The 19,920-nt window shown below is 39.5% G+C and overlaps 1 protein-coding gene across 1 annotated transcript in view; it reads left to right on the forward strand.

Annotated features, from left to right (window-relative positions):
- Nucleotides 1–14,925, forward strand: part of Usp16-45 (ubiquitin specific protease 16/45) — a gene marked incomplete at its 5' end in the record, with an annotated part of 224,445 nt that extends 209,520 nt beyond the window's left edge. Inside the window, 3 exons of the mRNA XM_080267023.1 lie at nt 2,049–2,333; nt 4,100–4,252; nt 10,851–14,925. Coding sequence (XP_080123149.1) covers nt 2,049–2,333; nt 4,100–4,225 — 411 coding nt within the window. The remainder of the gene's footprint in view (nt 1–2,048; nt 2,334–4,099; nt 4,253–10,850) is intronic.
- Between the last annotated feature and the right edge of the window lie 4,995 nt (nt 14,926–19,920).

Consider the following 19,920-nt stretch of genomic DNA (forward strand, 5'->3'; position numbering starts at 1 on the left):
CAAAACACACAGGAATATCCGTGTTAATGCTGAACACCGAGAAAACAGTGCATAAACAACAAAATTCCACAAAAAACCTGGAGATGGAAAATTAGTTATCTTTATGACATAAGAGCTGTTCCTGGGGCACAAAAAAAAATAAATAAATAAAAAATAAATAAATCCAGAGCTAGGTATGCCACAGGATATTGGTTATATTGGTATAAATAGTATACCATCATCTTCCCTGGTGTTTATACCGTACTATAAGATAACCTAATGAAAGCACAGAAAATCTATCTACTGTATCTATCTATTGCCAGACGCCTCAATCCCGTTTGGGGTGGCCACAAACAAATCGCCTCCAAGTCGCCCTGGCCCCCGCCATTTCACTCCCCTGCTCCCAACTCACACCCCCCTCTCTCATATACCTCTCCACCCCATCCCTCCATCTCATCCTCGGCCTCCCCCTCCCTCTTTCCCCCTCCACCTCACTCACATACACTCTCTTCGTCAGTCTTTCACCCTCCATCCTCTCCACATGGCCAAACCACCTCAGTGTGTTCCTCATAACGCTTCCTATCACATCCACATCAACACCACAATGCTCCTTTATATCCTCATTCGTCAGCCTGTCTCTCCATGTGACTCCACAGGCTCCTCTTAAATAGATGTTGTGCATGAGTAAAAACTTACCATCATATAAGTTCCCACCATCCTAATGCAAAATTTTGCTCTCACCTTGCAAGAGTTAAGCCTGTCTAGATGCAGAATTTCATGATCTTTCTCATATATCTCACAGAATTTTGATACGACCAATAGTATTTGAATAAATTGCCAAAAACTTTAAAAAATCACAGATCAGTGCAAAGGAGAGGATGGACTGAGGAATGGGTGGGGGAAAAGTGGGAGTTCAGGCTAGCAAGGTGGGAAGCATGGGAGGGTATGGAAGAGGGGGAGAAGCAAGGCTGTGGGCAGGATTTTCACCCTTCTGTCATGAGGCAGATGGGTGCTTTCACCTGACTTTTGGCTTGTGGTCTTACATGCGCATTGGCCATTGGGAAACACAACTCCGGGTGACCAGGCAACTTTGGACGTTCGGTGTGGAGATGGACAGGCACTTTCACATGACTAGTGGCATGCAGTCTCTGTTAGATGCATGGTGGCAGTTGGGAAAGGCTAATCCTGGTGCCTACATGACTTTGGACATTCGGTTGGAATGCGCTCGGATGTTTTGACTCCGCATGTGGGTTATGGTTGGTATTACTCGGGTGCAGGAGGTTTGTAGGTAGTGATCAGACCAACGTGCGACTTTGACCATTCAGTACTGGTGGGCAGACATTTTAGCTCACAGTATTTCCCATGCATTGCTAGAGCCCAGCAGCCATGATACTAAATGTTTGAACATGTATGCTGGCCGGCCAAAGTTCTCGGGGACTTTTATGTCTGGATAATAGCAAATAAATTCAGATAATGGTTTAATAGAGCCAAGGTCCAGTATCTGGATAATGAACAGGTCAGGATGCTGCACGTCCGGTTAAATGAGGGATTACTGTAATTTTATAAAAGACTGCACTGAAAATACTACATAGCCACTACACCATGTAGTTAATCCTTGATGCACTACTGTATACCGCAAAATTGTGTTGTTTAGGATCCAGGTTTTTGTTATGGTTGTTGGTAGCTAGTGTAAATAGTGTGCGTTGATTGAAGATTTTGGGCTGTGCAGGATGTAGCTTTTCTGAGATTGTATGTTTATGGTGCTGTGTATGAAGATATGCATGTGTTAATGGTGCCTGTTTAAGAGAGACAGACAGACAGACAGAGAGTTAAAGTAATATGATATTGTGAGTTGATGATGAAAAGAGAATATACGGTACAGTGTTGTACTATATATCACTTTGAATACCATAAAGTATTTGGGAGTAGCAGAATTGTACTTACATTCAGAAAAGTTGTTTATTGGGAATGTAAAACAATTTTGGGCTGACAAACTCTTATTGTTCTGTTTGAACAGTTCACTCACTGTGATATCAGAACAGTTTTTATGAGTATTTGTGGTGTTGCAGGGCTTGGGCAACATGTCACAGGGACAGACCCAAGTATTGTATGGGCTGTACGGAGTGGTGGAGCACTCAGGCCGTCTTAATTCTGGACACTACGTAGCATATGTCCGATCCCGCCCATTGGACCCCGCACGAACCAACAAGCAGTACCTCAACCTTAAGCCCTCCAGCCAGTTTGAGATCAACCAGCTGGTAGCAGAGATGGCAGAGAAGGTTAATGCAGTCTCAGGGACTCTCCACACTGACCTTATGGGAAGTCCAGGCAACAAGACTTCAGTGAACATTCAGGTCAGTCAAACTTTCCTGTCATTTGTTTATGTATGAAAGTATAATTCGTCCTTATTATGGGACAGGTATGCCAATAATGTACTCGTAGCTGATTAAAATTGTCTAGAATCAGATAGAAAGTAATGCTAGAGTTGTTTCAATTGTGAGAGGTTTATTGGTACCATTATGAACACTCGCCTGCTCCTAGAGTCACTCGTAGCTGAATACTGTGATATTGTCTGACATTAGCTGGAATAGAATTCCCAAGTTGTCTTAACCATGAGAGAATTAATTGTGTCAGGTAGGGTACACTCTCGGTAATCAGAAAATCCAGTTTCCATAAGACTCCATTTTCCAAAATTCCCATTTCATGCAGTGAGGGGAGAAGTTGATATTATCCTCACACAATTGGTGCATATTTAAATACAGAGTTTTCTATGCATGCATAGAACAGTTAATAAATTTGTAATTCATTGTACTTCACTGTAATTACTTACTGTTAATGGTACATGGGCTATTTATTACATGAATTGGTCATTAGTTATCCTTATGTTTCCACATTGCAGAATATTCTATTTTCTGTAAAGGCTTTGGAAGCTAGTACTTTGGATTTTAGAGTCTGTACTGTTAGTACAGTACTGTATGTGTTTTTGGCTCAGTTCCCAATTCATTACACGTTGCACCACTAACTATGAAATTTCCATAATACTGTATTACTGTCTCAGAGCTCATTCATTGTCAATGGTATTCTTAAATTTCAAGTTCTTATAAGCTTCAAAGATCTTTTGGTAATTGGTATATCCACTAGAATAAGTATTTTTCAGTAGTGAGTTGCTTTCCTGAACTTTGTCTAACATATTTTTACCATTTTTCTTTTTGTTTCTTTTTCATTTGTTTTTTTATTTCTCGCACTTTTCTGAAGTACAGTATACAGTCTTTATCATTTCTAGTAATTGTGAGAACTTATATTTGGAAATTCTTTCATATCACAGTCATCCTGTTTACATACTGGTGCTGTACAATATCTAGAAAAAGTGACAGCATTAGATATAAGCATACCTTTGTTACTCGTGCTGAATGTTGCAGAAAAATAGGTATAATACAGAAATGAAGGCCAGATTTTATGCTCATGCCATATGCTGATACTGTAGTTACAGAAATACATATTTTTGCTCATTAGGTGTATCTGTTATATGCTTAATAAACTTCATAGTGGTTAGTGGGAGCACTCACCATTTACTCACTCAGTGTAGTACTGCTCTCGGTTGCCTGCCCTCTCCTTTCTTCCTTTATTCTTTCCTTCCTCTTGTGTCTTTATTTTCTTCATTCTTTCCTCTTCCTTCTGTCACCCATAGACAGAAGGAAGAGGAAGGAATGCATTACCATTTGGCCTGTCACTGAGTGACAAGCCAAATGGTTTCTTGTACACCAGAAAACCATTTACTACACTGGGTGGTAACCGTATAACCAAATTAGGGTTCCTGGTGGTTTATTGGGCAATTAAGGTGCTCCAGTTGGATTGAGCTGGTACAGGTTTATATCCAAGGGGTGGTTGGGGAATTATTGCTCACATAATGCCACTCAGGGATGAGTGAGGCTGGTCACTCTCATCTTAAATGTCAGGACCAACTTGCGTAGCCCTGTGCTCCTATGCTTCTCATGGGGCAACACTGGATTAGGTGATGATGGTGATGATGATGATTATAAACTTTAGCTTAATCTAGCACATATGCAAGTTTGAAGCATGAGAAGTCAATTTTTTTTTTTTTTTTTTTTTCCTCCCCCAGGAATTTGAGGATGAAGTGAAGGCAGGGCGATGGTTCCATGTGTCCGATACCTATGTAGCCGAAGTCAACATTGAGCGTGTCTTGAAGTCTCAGGCATACCTACTTTTTTATGAGCGGCTTGTCTGAGCAGAATGCAAGGGTGTATTGTACATAGTAAGTTTAAGTCTATGTTTGTATGTGTAATGAGTATTTATTTGTATATTGCTCCTTGAAAGTATGTATGGGTGTAGAAATAGACTTTTACATGTATCACTGAAAGGTTGTGCTGTGCATAAGGGGTGGCAGATATCTTACAGTTATAACACTGGTTTACAAAAAAAAAAGAAAAAAATCTGAGGCAAGCATGTGAATAGGTGTTTTTGACTAATTTTGATATGCGTAATTCAGATTGCTAAACAGTTTTGCTCTATCACCTCAAGTTTTTTTGCTTTCACATATCCAGTTTTTTTTTATTATAATGCATATATTTATAATATGAGTTTATTTCATATATTAAAATGGCATATTACAGAATGAAACAAAACAAACACAGAACACTGACAGAACTACTGTAATAATTACTCTTACTTGGATATAAACATATATACACATCATAGTACTACATACAGTCAGAAGTGAGTTTTTTTTGGAGATCTGGTGTACTTTGCCTCTGGGATATCGCACAGGAGCATCCAACAGAAGTCCTCCATCATGCTGCTGTTCCACTTGTCTTGGTAGTTGCTCTCCATCTTTGTAATGTCTTGGTGGAACCTTTCCCCATGTTCGTCACTTACTGCTCCGAGGTTCTGGGGAAAGAAGTTGAGGTGGGAGTGGAAAGTGAATCTTGAGAGACATTCGGCACCCCATATCCTGGTAAGCCTGCAACAACTCGACACGCTCTTGGTAATCAAGTGCCCGTGTGTTACCAAGGAAGCCATGGCTGACTGACTTAAATGCTTCCCATGCTCTCAGTTCCTTCAAGGTGAGCTTCTTCTTGAGTACCTCATCCTTCAGCACTTCCCGGATCTGAGGTCCGACGAAGATGCCCTCCTTGAGCATAGCAGAACTGAGAGCTGGGAACAGAGTGCACAGGTGTTGGAAGGCAGCGCCATCCTTGTCCATGGCCTTCACGAAATTCTTCATTAGGCCAAGCTTGATATGAAGGGAAAGAAGCACCTTGTTCATGTCCACCAGAGGATTTTCTTGAACACTGTGTTTCCCAGGCACGAAAGTGCTCCTAGACCCCCACTCCTTCTGCATGAAGTGCTTGGAAACAGCTCGATTGTCCCAGAGACAGAAAGCAGCAGTACTTCATGAAGCCCACCTGCGTACCTATAAGGAGCCGAATGACCTTGAGGTCCCCACAGAGGCTCCACTGGTGCTGCTGGTACTTGACAGCACTATTCACCCCCTCTCACTGCCAGTAAGCTACTGGTGTTCCTAGCTGCACAGTGCACATGTTTGACCTTGTTGTGGGGCGTGTTTTGAAACCAGGTTCCAAGAAAATAGGACAGTAAATGGATTTTTGGCAAATATTTTGGTTCTAGGCCTATATGTATACATGTATATCTCAAAAACTAGAGGTGATGAGTGAAAACGGATTTTGAATCTGAAATCAGCACCCCAAAATTAGGTTAGAACACCTAATTTCATGCATGCCTCAAATTTTTTGTAAACCAGTGTAATTAGATAGGACTTATTCCTTGTACTGATGATTTAGGCTTTCACTTCTTATGTCATAGCATTTAAAATTAAAATTCCTACAGTATAAAATAAAATAATTATTGTGCAGTGCAGCATTGAGAATCCAGTGTTGGGTGTATAGGAAATGTTTGTCTGTTATATCTTTGTATAATTTGCAATGGAAAAATATTGTTTGTTTAAATCCGTTGGTTTAGGATTATACAAGTAAGTTGTTGCTTCACCAGCAGCATCTGGTTACAGTTACCCAGAGCACATCATTCCCATCAAGTATTTTTCAGCTGGCCGCAGCAAGCATTTCCATAGAATTTATCATTGAGCATCATCTATAATCTAGGACCTTTTATTTGGGGCCACCTCTCTCTAAGATATAAACTGGATGCTGACAATCTGAACTGTGATGCCGTTCAGCAGGACTGTAATTGATGTATTTCAGCTTTTCTAGGCAGCTTCCTTCACAGTTGAAAAAAAATAAATTCACTTAGCCAGAATAGAATATATAATGATCGCATGCAGCTAGATACTTTTCAACTCAGTTTTTGGCAAGTTCTCCCTCAGCTGAATAAAATCATCTGAACTTGGGCAGAATAAAACACCAGAGTGATCTTTTGCTGTATCAAGGGTTAGTGGAAAGTTTTATGTTGGTTCCACATGATTTTTGGCGGCTTCTGATGCATAGTCCAGCAGAGAGACAGACAGACAGATACTCAAGCTATTATTAAGAATTTTATTTATATATATATATATATATATAATTCTTCATCATCATCCATACCTCCTTTCCCACCCGATGGCAGGGTGAGGAGTAGCAACATCCAGGCAGCCCAGGTTTGTCCAGTCCAATGGGCCATGCTTCCATTCACTCATCATTCAAGCCCCCGGAATCCTGGCTCTATCTGATACTCCGAAAACTTTCACCATATTTTGTAGCTTCACATAACCGTAACCAGTAGAGAGCTTGTATAAAATTACACTTCCAGGTCCATAGTCAAACGTTCGGGGGGGGGGGGTCTTTCTGCTGACTCTAGACTTGCATAGCAGCCAGCTGGTCAGAGGTCTGCTGCATGCCTGCCATGGGGGTCTCGGTGTATGCATAAGCGACATTGAGGTGCAGCACAAAACTTTCAAATAAAGGAGCAACTCTTTTTGCACTGATAGTAAAAAAAAAAACAACTGTGAGAAAGTGAACCTTCAGGCAGGTAGGGGGCTTATCCATCCCTCTTGACCTCCCCCCCCTCCCTCATCCCAGCTATGGGTCTGACTCCCTATGACTGATCTTACCCACATATAAGGTGAGCTATAGGGAGTCAGGCCCATAGCTGGGGGGAAGGTCAAGAGGGTTGGGTAAGCCTCCCGCCTGCCTAAAAGTTCACTTTCTCATAGTCTATTTTTTTTTACCATCAATGCAAAAAGAGTCACTCCCTTTTTCAGAAGTTTTGTGCTGCACCTCGTGTCGCTTATGCATACGCCGAGACCCCCTTGGCAGGCATGCGCAGATCTTTGACCAACCGGCTGCTATGCAAGTCCAAAGTCAGCAGAAAGACACCCCCACCCCCTTGAAAAATCTGGCTAAGGGCCTGGAAGTGTAATTTTATACAGTACAAGCTCTCTGTCGGATACATTTATGTGAAGCTACAAAGTGTGGTGAAAGTTTTTGGCGTATCAGATAGAGCCAGGATTCTGGGGACTTGAATGATGAGTGAATGGAAGTGTGGCCCATTCACTGGATAGGGCAAACTTAGGCTGTCTGGACGTTGCTACTCCTCACCTTGGCCTAGGATGGGAAAGGAAGTCCAGATGATGATGATGAATGATACACTTACTCTGTATATATATATATATATATATATATATATATATATATATATATATTATATATTATATATATATATATATATATATATATATATATATATATATATATATATATATTATATATTATATATTATATATATACTATAGATATATATATATATATATATATATATATATATATATTATATATTATATATTATATATATACTATAGATATATATATATATATATATATATATATATATATATATATATATATATATATATATATATTATATATTATATATTATACTATACTATAGATATATATATACATATATATATATATATATATATATATATATATATATATATATATATATATATATATATATAATGCTATAACCTAGGAGCAAACACTGAGTGCAACACACGGTAAATGTGTCCACAATGCACTGGTGAGGGAGACAAAAGCAGGCCTCGCTTGCTCATCATGTGACCAGATGCCAATATTTTATTGGACAACATCTCAACCACGGCACTCTCCTGGGCTTGGGAACCATGTTGGACTGAGTGAGAATGTCATAGTTGTATTCTCCTCAGATTTGGGAGTTATGTACCGTTGGTTCTGTATTGGACGTATGCAACCGTATTACAGCAATATATTGGATTATTATTTATGGTTTCCGTCTTGGACGCGATTCGTCTTGGACAAACCTGTCTTGGATGGGAGGGTACTGTACTGTATATATAAAATACAGTATACGGTAGTGTATATATTATACATATTGTATATGTATATATATATATATATATATATATATATATATATATATATATATATATATATAGATATATATACACACAAGTGCCATAAAGCTTCATTTGAAGTGAATATTACAGGCAGCCCACCTCTTACAAACATAATTACATCTTGAAGCCTGTGCATTTGTCAAATCTGATCATAAATTCAACTTTACTCTTGCAGACACTGAATATCACTCGCCAAGATGAACCTCTTCCCCATAACCCTTTCATCAATCCCATTATGCACCTATACAGTACATGTAAACAATACACACCAACAGCTAATCATTCTGTTGTTACTGTTCTCCCTGAATGTCAGCACACTTCCACTCAGCACAGCAGCTGTTAACACACCTCCACTCAATACAGGAGCTTTCACTCAAAACAGCAACTGTGATGATTCTCTTGCCGTGATAAGAGGTTGCGTCTGTGCACTCTGGTAGGCAAACAGATGCCACATTTTGTACAGCAGTGTAAGTAATACTTGACACTTGGTAAATTATGCTTTTGTACTTTTGGAAAATTTTTCCGCTCCAATCTGTGAAAATTTGTAAGTTGGAACTTCATAACTCAGGGACTGCCTGTACTGACTCAGCTTCATTCATGATCTCTGTGCTTGTTTAATGTATCTGTGACCACCCACCCCCTCACTAACCATTTTATGCTTACATGTGAATGCAAGATATGAATAATAATGTTTGAAAATTTTGTACAGGACTGAGGTGTGTTTGAATAAATGTAATTATAAAGATTTATTTCATATCATACTTAAATGCAACTTGAAACCGAAAGGAAATCGTAATTAAAATATCCAAAATAATTGCCATTTTGGCAAGTTTTAGGTCCCAGGTTTACAAGATTTTCAATGTTGCACTGAAACTAAGGAAACATTTTTGAATGGTGGTGTAAATAATCCTACATGTACGTAGTCTCACAGTAGTTGTGTGTTGTATTGTTGAGGTCAGATTCCAGAAGGTTCCTCAGTCACCAAATATTTTTTATACAGTACGGTAACAAATTACGATGACCCAGTACATTTTCGGCACTAAAGACTCCAAATAAGTCACATTCAAAGCCACATTCAGAATTCTAATACAGTATTTTGTTGTCAAAATTGCATACTTTACCACCTACATTAGAAAGTTTAGAGTTTCCAGTACTTCTTAAGACAAACCTGAGCAGTATGGTAGATCCTTAGTTTATTTATGGTACAGTGTTTATTTTAGGCACAGATGTGGGTAAACAGATAAGTAAGATTAAGGATGTTTTTATCAGAGTATTTAGGCACTTAACCATACTATCAAATTGTCCTGATTACCAGAGCATAGTGGTTATTCAGGTGAGGATGGATCAGAAGCATCTGTTAAAAGACATACTGTATTTTCACACAGGGTACAGTGTATGTAAATAGGTACTGTATTCTCATTAAACTAAGAATCTACAATACTGTCCAAATTAACCCATGGATTGTGAGCCACAGCTCAGGCTGTGCTAACCTTCCAGTGGCCATGCATAACCGCTAACTACACCCCTACGCAAACTTACACATGGCGCTACACAGAGACGGAGAGAGAAAGATTTTTTCTTTTTCACCAGATGATGCCCTGGATGTTTATCTTCAAGTTTATAGTAAACAAAAACTAAAAAAAATAAACTTTTTTGTTTTTCACTACACCCCTAAGCAAACATACACATGGTGCTAAGCAAAGGAAAGAGGGAGTTTTTTTTTTTTTTTTTTTTTTACTGGATGATGCCCTGGAGGTTTATCTTCAAGTTTATAATAAACAATAACTTTTTTTTTCTTTTTTTCATTTTATTGAACATCACGGGGTGGGATAAAAAAAAGGTAATTCAACAGTCCATGGGTTCAAGGTCTAAGGTATGAAATGTAGCCAGCTTCATTAAAGTACATTCTCTTCAGTACCCATCTTTATTCAGCTTAAAAAAAGAAAAAAAAAAATGTAAATGCATTACAGAAGACCCTCTGGATGCATGGGCAAAGTACAGAACTAATGCATCCCTCATTTGGAGCCTGCTAACACAGAAATCCATATCCCATTATAAAAACCTAATGTGGTAAACAGCCCTTTGGGCTGACCCCAACTTGTCCACTAAAGACCGTCTGTGGCCACACCTAGACTACAGACATGCTTTCTAAGGACATAGCCTACTGTGTAGAAGTAAAGCAGAAGGTAATGACATAAAAAAGTGGAGAAACTAAAACTAATTATGCAGGTGGTTTGCACCACCTGTGATACTGCCTTTCTCAACTGCACATGGAGATTCCGTGCGTGTGGATATCACACACCCAGAGGGTTTACTGTATGGCTCAAGTGTAAGATCAGTTGGGGGCTAGATTTTGACTGTTTGCTTGGAAGTACTGTACAATATCAGATTATGTAGGTAATACTCAATTTATTTTGATGTTTCAGTATAATTATTGCTTTACCAGTTTATTTTTATTTCACAGTTGAAATACTGCATGATGACCATACAGTGTTGGGTGCAAGAGTGAGTCAGCTTCTCTTCAGACTCAAAAGTTCAGCAACAGTGGAAAAAGATTTCCTAGTTGCATTTGTGCTAGTTATTAAACCTCCCATTATTACTTACAGAACTACATGTTCTATTTTCAGCTTAGCATCAGTTGTTTGGTTATATGTACAGGCTTAATTTGATTATTTAGATTCTAGTAATGTTTGCCATATAAGAAAGCACCATTCATCAAAAGACAAGTGCTCAGACACACTAAATACTATCAAGGTTTCATATCTTTGAAATCTTTAAAATGAAAAAGTCAGTGACTTGTCAGTGTTCTAAGGGAGGAGTTCATCTCAGTATGGTAATCTTACAATAGTGCCTTCATAACATAGGCTAGTGATGTATATCTTTGTACCTGAAGATCAGCAGGTCAGTGTTCATGCCAAGGGCATCCAGAGCTTTATAAACCCATATAGTCTCTATATGTGGTGCTCAGAGTCCTTTGTAAGGTTTACAACCGATGAGTATACTCTTGAATGACCTGACTGAATTGTTAATACCTGTACTCATATTTTCTCAGTGTATTGGTGGTAGCAATTGCAGTTCCTCAAAACTGGGGTTGTACCAAAACACCAGTCAGCTTGTTAGTTACCTGTCAGAGTATAATTTAAGGAGGATGAAACATGTTTCCCAGTGTGTACAGTACCATCACATACGTTATTCCTTCCATCTTTTTTTCCTGTAGTGACAGGTGTATATTACTTAAAATTTCCATTACTGAGGCATAATTTCATATTTTTGTATAAGGATTGAAATCCTGTTTGCACAGAAGTTCAGGTAACAAATGTTCATCAAGTACTATAAATATAATATCAAATAGTTGAAAGCAAAATAATCTCAGCTAATGAGAAAAACATTGCATTGTCACCCTGTGTAGTAAGCATTCACAGTTACATTAATTTGTACTTTATTGCATCATATTGCTGTTATAACGTAGTCAAGGATGTCACTTTATAGTACAGTGCAGTAATAACCACAGACTGGCACAGTGTAAGTAATGGGCTGTTCCTGTATTTGTTTGTCCAAATAATTATTTTTGCGTACCAACAAAAAGCAACTTTAGGATGGAGAATCATCATTATATTAAAGATATTAGTGTACCTCTTAATTTAGGATAAACTTCATAGTCTTGAGCATAACAAAATGCAGCTATTTTCATTTGATAAAATGTTGTAATTACTAAAGTAACTATCACAAGTATTTTGGGGAAAGTGCTTGACTTTTAAACCAAGCATATTTCAGTTCATGGTATATTTGTGGTCATGGAAATTATACCCTATTAATTAGTGGAATTTCTCACAGTGTTTGGAATGTGATATCTTATGGTATTTATTGCTTCTTCAGAATGCATGAATTCCCCATTAGGTACTTCATATTATGCTTATGTTAGTTAGCATACAGTTCAGGGCAACATAATTGCTATCACTTAGCTGATTTGTGTAAATTAATTTGTTATATTTTCTGTCCAGGATTTAACTTTAACCAGGTAGTTTTAAGCTCAAATGATGAATTATGCAACTTTTGATGGGTAAGTGAATCCCATTGAGGGTATAACCAGTACAGATGTTAGCTTGTATCAAGTGTTTTGGTTCAGTATTCCCAACTCCATTTCTTAAGAGTTTGTGGATATTCACTTATAAATACAGGTAGGTATTGACTATATGACTGTTCTGATGTATATGTATAGCATTCCACGATTAGGAGACTAACATCAAGACATATTTGGCAGTCCATATTTATAGCATACAGAACATTTTTACAGATGTTATTCTCAGTGCATGTGTGTCACATTTGTTTTGCTTATCAGCTAGTATAAATTTTCACCCTATTTTAAATTTGATAAAGCATTGTTTTTAAAGGAATAATTTAGTTTTGTTTTGAACAGTATTAAGCTGCATGTAGTACTGTTCATTCTATGCCTATGAGTTGTTAGAAATTGTGACTGACTTTATGGCAGTCATTACTCTGACCAGTTGGACACATGCCTGTCCATTTGTAGCAGTTCTTCATGGTTATCTGGCATCCTGTGTATAATAGTATCAAAATTTGGAGAGAGTCGAGTAGTAAGTTGAAATTAAGCATTTTGTTTACCTTAAATGAGACATCCCTCATTAAAGGGCCTAACATGTTGCCCTGACCTAAATGTGGAGTCTGGATAACAATACATTACAGAATAACCTCTGGTGGGTTAGGCCTTTTGGTGGGATATACCTCATATGTGCTGTGCAGCCTCTGCTTTTAGGTTTGGATGAAGCTTCCTCTCTGTTGACTGTTGTACCATCATCTGTGATAAGTTACCCCTTGCTCAGTGTGGTGATTGTTAATAAGATGGTTCCTCCTGGCATGGATGCAGTGATGGGGCCATAACCAGGATATGCAGTTTGACAAAATGGCATGGATGGTACAATGTAACTATTAGTTATTTCTCACTCCAGAGTTGTTCTTCGTTCTTCGTTAATGGTATACTGATAGCTACATAATAACAGTGGTGTAGATTAACCCTCTTGGGGTTTACATACGCATTCTTCTTGTATGAACTGTTTCTTCTGCTTGGGGCTTTCATACATGTAAAGTGCATATGAAGTCTGCCATTGTTAAAAATAAAAGAGACTGAAATTTGAGGTGCATTTATACTCACTACATTTTCTTGCATGGTATTTTTGGGCAAGGGTAGGTAGGACCATGTGAGGAAGATGGAGGGGGTAGGGGAGGGTACCATATTTATTTTGGATGAGGCAAGTAAAACCACCAGACATCGTAAAAATTACCCAGGCCTCATACCCTGAGAGGATAAATCACAGTTAGTCTGGTGAATGAGTGAGTAGGTTAATGAACAGGCTTCCCAGTGATACTTTGTACATACTGCCTGATGATGTTTAGAATATAATGCATTATCCTTACCACAGCTGTTTCATTCTCACATAAATTTCTGACATGTTTAATAGTTAATCATATGGAAAAATAAAATCAGTATAGTTTACTTAAAAAGCTTCGTCAGTTTGGAAGTGAGTTCCACTAATATTTAACAAACTTCTGTCGCCGATTCATGTTGAGTCTGAAATACTGTTTACAGAAGGTACGTTAATCAGCATATGTACTCCACGTGTGATTATTATCATTACTGCACTCAGACTGAAAGAGAATCTATAAGGTGAGTTAAAGGCTTTGCTATGTGATTTTTGAATATTTTTTTCCCTATCCCCTGCCTCAGTATCTAGTCATGTACCGTCGCTATAAAAAACTGTTATCTTACAAAAGACATAAAAGAGTGACCAAAGCTTTATAAATGACTACATAGGGAAGCCTGTTTGAGATGGAGGCTGTGGCATTTTGAGGATAAATTATGTAGTGAGTTTGTTATGTTGCATTGTGGTTAGCCATGACAGAAGAACACTGTAGACAATAATTTTTACAGAGTTAGATGTTTGTACAGTGTAGAATCTAAATCATATTATCTATTTTCTGTTATGGAACAGTTTTATACTTAATTTTGTATTAGGGTGATAATTACTAAATTGCTATTTTGTATTGACTCCAAGTAGGTTGTTGAATATTACATCACAGTAGGTTATAACCTCATCCATATGTGCCAACATCTGATTGCAAGGAAAATTTTAGACATTGCAATCATTGCAACTTAGCCTTCCTTGTGTCTTGTCATTATAAACTCTCATTTCTGAGAGTTTTAGAAAGAAACAAATGTTTTCTTTGCTATATGTAGTCTTTGAGAGGTGAGGTTGCTGTAGAGTTGACCAGTCACCATTTTAGTGCAAAACATTCACCAGGACACAGCAGCACACCCACCTTAGTCTCAGCACTTATATACCAGTACTTCTCAATCATTAGATTTATGTAAGTACAGTAAATGAGTTGTAAGTGATGCAGTATTTATTCTACTTGCTTTATGTAAGGATTGGAAAGTATAATGATATATATGAGTGATTGATAATGTACTGCAGTATGTATTTGTTTTATGTATAATAAATAGTCATTGAAATTAATTTTTACTCATAGTATCTGTATCCAGCATATGTTGCCATCAGTGAAGTTGAGTTTAGTATAGTATAATACAGTATATAAGTGCCATATATGTACGACTATTCATGAAGAAATGAGCAGCGCTTGGCACACAGTTTAGTTGCCCCTGATGAAATCGGCTGCAGCTGACTTGGAGAAGATTAACAGGATTTACAAGTGCATAGTCAATATTTTTCATAGAAGATTGTCCTCTCTACCAAGTGGACTGTGTTACCTGAGACCCTTAACAAACTCAGTATGGGAGTATTAGCTTCAGACATTTCACCCATTTAGCCAACAAATAAGAGAGTGTTATCCTAAACCCATCAGTATGGTCAATTGCCTGGATATCCTGTAGTGAAAGACATAAGTCAGAATGACTATCCCCTCTTGTGCATATAGTTTTGAAACCCCAAGAGGCTTTTTTTTTTTTTTTTTTTTTTTTTTCCCCACAATGCCAACTAAGGCATAGGTTTGTTGTCTGTCTGTATTTTGGATGAAGATGGCCTAGCCTCAGGCCCCTACACATTATAGACATTATATGGAACAGGTTGTTATTACCTCAGTTGAAGTACAATGATTGCATGATGAATGTATGCTGCATTATATTTTGAAAAGAGAAAACAAAGGACCTGATAGTGAGGCTGATAATGTTATCTATATCAAGAAGTAAGATAAGAAGTTTTATGAGGGACTTGTATGTGGTGGTTGCCAGTGTGGCTTTGATACTCCAGTGATAAACGTGGTGTGGCTGTGTTAGTCACGGGGACAATCTTTTTAGACAGATTACAGAAAAACAGTGTTCTTTTGGCCTTGATCAAATACCAGAATAAACTGATACTGATTCACTTTACATTACCAACACCTGAACATAAAATGACTGGCAAAACTTACATGAAAAATCAGGCCAACCAGCCTTTCATAAACAACCATAGTGTTAGTAAAGTAAGTTCTTTCAAGTACTCCAATTCCTTTGGTACTCCAATACATTCCTATTTAGTTCCATGCCAATTTTAGTTTTGGCATTTTTATGTATACTGTAGTACACAAATCTGAGTACTGTAGTATTTATGATGTAATGCAGGTGTTTTGAGTCGTTTCATTTTTTGAAGGTTTGAACATGGTTGCATGCGTCGGCCTTGGTCACCTAATGGCGACTCCCCATGCTGCTTGATTTCTGGCAGCTTCCCTATCTAGTCCCTTAACCCTGAGGTCACACTCAATGACCTCGTCCCAGGTCTTTTTCGGATTACCTCTTGCTACCCTACCCCTAACATTAACACTTCTCACTTTCCACACCCAATTATCATCTCCCATCCTCTCCACATGCCCATACCATCCTCATCACAACACCAATACACTTCAGTCCCATCCTACCTCTCAACTCTTCCATCGTAAACCTCGTCCACCCCAGGCCTCGCACTTAAGGATGCACTGCACATCCTCCTAATCATTGCCATTTCTGTACGTTTGAGTCTGTGAATATCCTCTTCCTCGACTACCCAGGTCTCACTACTGTACAGCATTTCATTCCTAACACATGCTGCATACAAAGGTGCTGTAGCACAGAGGGAAACCCCTCTCAGTGTCAGGAGAGGTAACAGCTCCCTTAACTTCTTCCAACCACTCCTCACTCTAGCCACAGAGCTAGCTCCTGCCCCACCTCCAGCACAAAACATGTCTCCCAAATAACAAATCTCTTCCACACACTCAAGAGACTCACCAGCAAGTTCAATCCTTTCATGCTTGGCAGTGTCAACATGCTCTCCCCAGCACACCGCTCATATGAAATCAGCATTATCTTACAGTCTACCTCTAATATAACTACATCTCTTATGCACCCACTTATCACAAACACTGCACAAGATGGAATTACTTGCCACGCCCATGTGACGAATCGCACATGGCCACTTCCCATCTTCTTTGACAGTACTGCCCTGAGCCCTAGATACCATCACTTTTGTTTTATCTCCATTTACTTTTAAGCCCTTGTGCCCCATACCATCTCTCCATTTCCTTAATCTTTCCTCTGCCTCCCTATCATTCTCTACAATCAACACCAAATCATCAGCATACATCATTTCCCATAGGCAATTTCTGAAGTCGTGTGAGAGAGCTTCAAGTACCATAATAAACAACAAAGGGCTCAAGACTGACTCCTGATGCACACCAACTTTCACAGAAAACTCCATTCACTCTTACCTGTGTGTGAGCACCCACATACAGGGCCATAACCACCCTAACCAGTCACTCCTCAAACCCAAGCTTTCTCATTGTCCAGTTCACCACCTCTCAAGGGACTGTGTCAAAGGCCTCCTCCAAATCAACAAAAACAAAGTACAGCTCTCTTTTCTTTCCTATATATTTTCCTTGAAGCTGTCGAGCAGTGAATATGGCATCAGTGGTCTCTTTGCCTGGCGTAAACTTAAACTGCATCTCATCAGTATTCTAATCATCCATCCATCCATCCATCCATCATCCAGTCCTACTTTGCCCCATGAGGAGCGTAGGAGCCTGGGGCTAGGCAAGTTGATCCTGACATTTAAGACGAGAATGACCAGCCTCCATCATCCCTGAGTGGCATTACATGAGCAATAAGCCCCAACCATCCCTTGGATATAAAGCTTCGCTGGCTCAGTCCAACTGGAGCTGCATAATTACCCACTAAACCACCAGGTGCCATAATTTGGTTATATGGTTACCACCCAGCATAGTAAATGGTTTACTGGTGTACAGGAAACCATTTGGCTTGTCACTCAGTGTAAAGTCTAATCGTGCCTTCTAGAATTCTCGGGGGGGGGGGGGGAGTAGCACAGTGGTAGCGCGCCGGACTCGTAATCGGGGGATTGCAATTTCGAGCCTCGCCCGGGCTGCCATGCCGGGAGTGGTAGCTCGCTCCTGTAACCCTAGCGGGGCTATATAGTCCAATACAGGGCTTAGCTCGGGGGAACTCCATTTCTCCCCCATTTTTTTCTAGAATTCTCTCCATTACCTAAATTACCTGGTCCAAGTGCTTGATGCCTCTATAATTTCCTCTTTCCAGGGCTTCACTCTTCCCCTTGCACACTTTTACAGTTATACCCTTTAGCCAATCATCTGGGGCAAGACACTCATATATAATTATATTTTTCAAATCATATCATAGGTGAGCAGTGTGTGAAGAATGAAGAAGAAAGGGTTGTGGTGAACAGTGGAGATATTAAAGTCGCATGGAGAGAGCATTACAACCGATTGTTGAATTAGGAGTTTGACTGGCACAGGGAAGGTTTGTAGCCAGCAGATCCAGTGTTTGGCCCTTGGCCTTTGAGTGACACTGCTACTGCAAACAGGGCAGCAGGCAGGGTGCAGGTGGGGAAGGCAGCAGGTGTGTCTTAGTTGATTGCTGAAATGTTGAAAGCCTCAAGAAATACGGGAATGAGGTTAGTCACTGACCTGATAAATACGATTATATGAGTGTGTTGCCCCAGATGATTGGCTGAAGTGTGTAATTGTAAATGTGTACAAGGGGAAAGGTGATGCCCTGGCAAGAGGAAATTATATAGGCAATAAATCCTTTAGACCAGATAATGAAGGTAATGGAGAGAGTTCTAGAAGGTGTGATTAGACAGAGTGAATATTGATGAAATGCTGTATGGGTTTATGCCAGGCAAAGGGACCACTGGTGCCATATTCATTGTTCAACAGCTTCAGGAAAAATATATGGGAAAGAAAAGGGAATTGTTTTGTTGATTTGGAGAAGGCCTTTGACAGAGTCCCTAGAGGTATGTTGAAGTGGGCAATGAGAAAGCTTGGGTTCGAGGAGTGGCTGGCTAGGGTGGATATGGCCATGCATGTGGGTGCTCACACCCAGGTGAGGGTGAATGGAGATTTGAGTGATGAGTTTTCCATGAATGTTGGTGTGCATCAGGGGTCAGTCTTGAGTCCCTTGTTGTTTATTATGGTACTTTAAGCCCTCTCACGTGACTTCTGAATTGGACTCTGTGGAAGATGTTGTATGCTGATGATTTGGTGTTGGTTGCAGTGAAAAGGAGGCAGAGGAAAGATTTAGGAAGTGGAGAGATGGCATGGGGGGCAAGGCCTTAAGAGTAAATGCAGATAAAACAAAAGTAATGGTATCTAGGGCTGGGGGTGGTACTGTCAAGGAAGAGGGAGAGTGGCCATGTGCCATTTGTCACAAGGGCATGGGAAGTAATAACATCTTATGCAGTGTTTGTGATATGTGGGTGCATAAGAGATTTAGTGATATTAAATGTAGACTACGAGATAATGCTAATTTAATGCGTGCAGTGTGTCAGGGAGAAGCATGTGGATATTGCCAAGCGTGAAAAGATTGAACTTGCTGGCGAGTCTCTTGAGTCTGTGTTAGAGTTTTGTTATTTGGGAGACATGTTATGTGCTGGAGATGGGGCAGGAGCTAGCTCTGTGGCTAAAGTGAGGAGTAATTGGAAGAAGTTCAGGGAGCTATTGCCTCTCCTGACATTGACAGGGCACCCCCTCCGTGCTAAAGGATCTTTGTATGCAGCATGTGTTAGGAGTGTAATGCTGGATGGTAGCGAGACCTGGGCAGTAAAGGAAGAGGATATTTGCAGGCTCAAACATACAGAAATGGCAGTGATTAGGTGGATGTGCAGTGCGCCCTTGAGTGCAAGACCTAGGGGAGCTAGGCATATGATGGAAGAGTCGAGAGGTAGGATGGGACTGGAGTATATTGGTGATGTAATGAAAGGTAGATGGAGATGGTTTAGGCATGTGGAGAGGATGGGGGATAACAATTGGGTGCTGAAAGTGAGAAGTGTTAATGGTCGGAGTAGGGTAGTGAGAGGTAGACTGAGAAAGTCCTGGGACGAGGTCATTGAGTGTGACCTCAGGGTTAAGGGACTAGATAGGAATGCTGCCAGAGATCGAGCAGCATGGAGAGCTGCCATTAGGTGACTAAGGCCAATGCATGCAAGCATGTTGGAGTCTTCAAAAACTAAAACGATCAA

The sequence above is a fragment of the Coenobita brevimanus genome, chromosome 23 (genome assembly GCF_032717465.1).
Source record: "Coenobita brevimanus isolate Jiangsu-jjx chromosome 23, ASM3271746v2, whole genome shotgun sequence".
Lineage (NCBI taxonomy): Eukaryota > Metazoa > Arthropoda > Malacostraca > Decapoda > Coenobitidae > Coenobita > Coenobita brevimanus.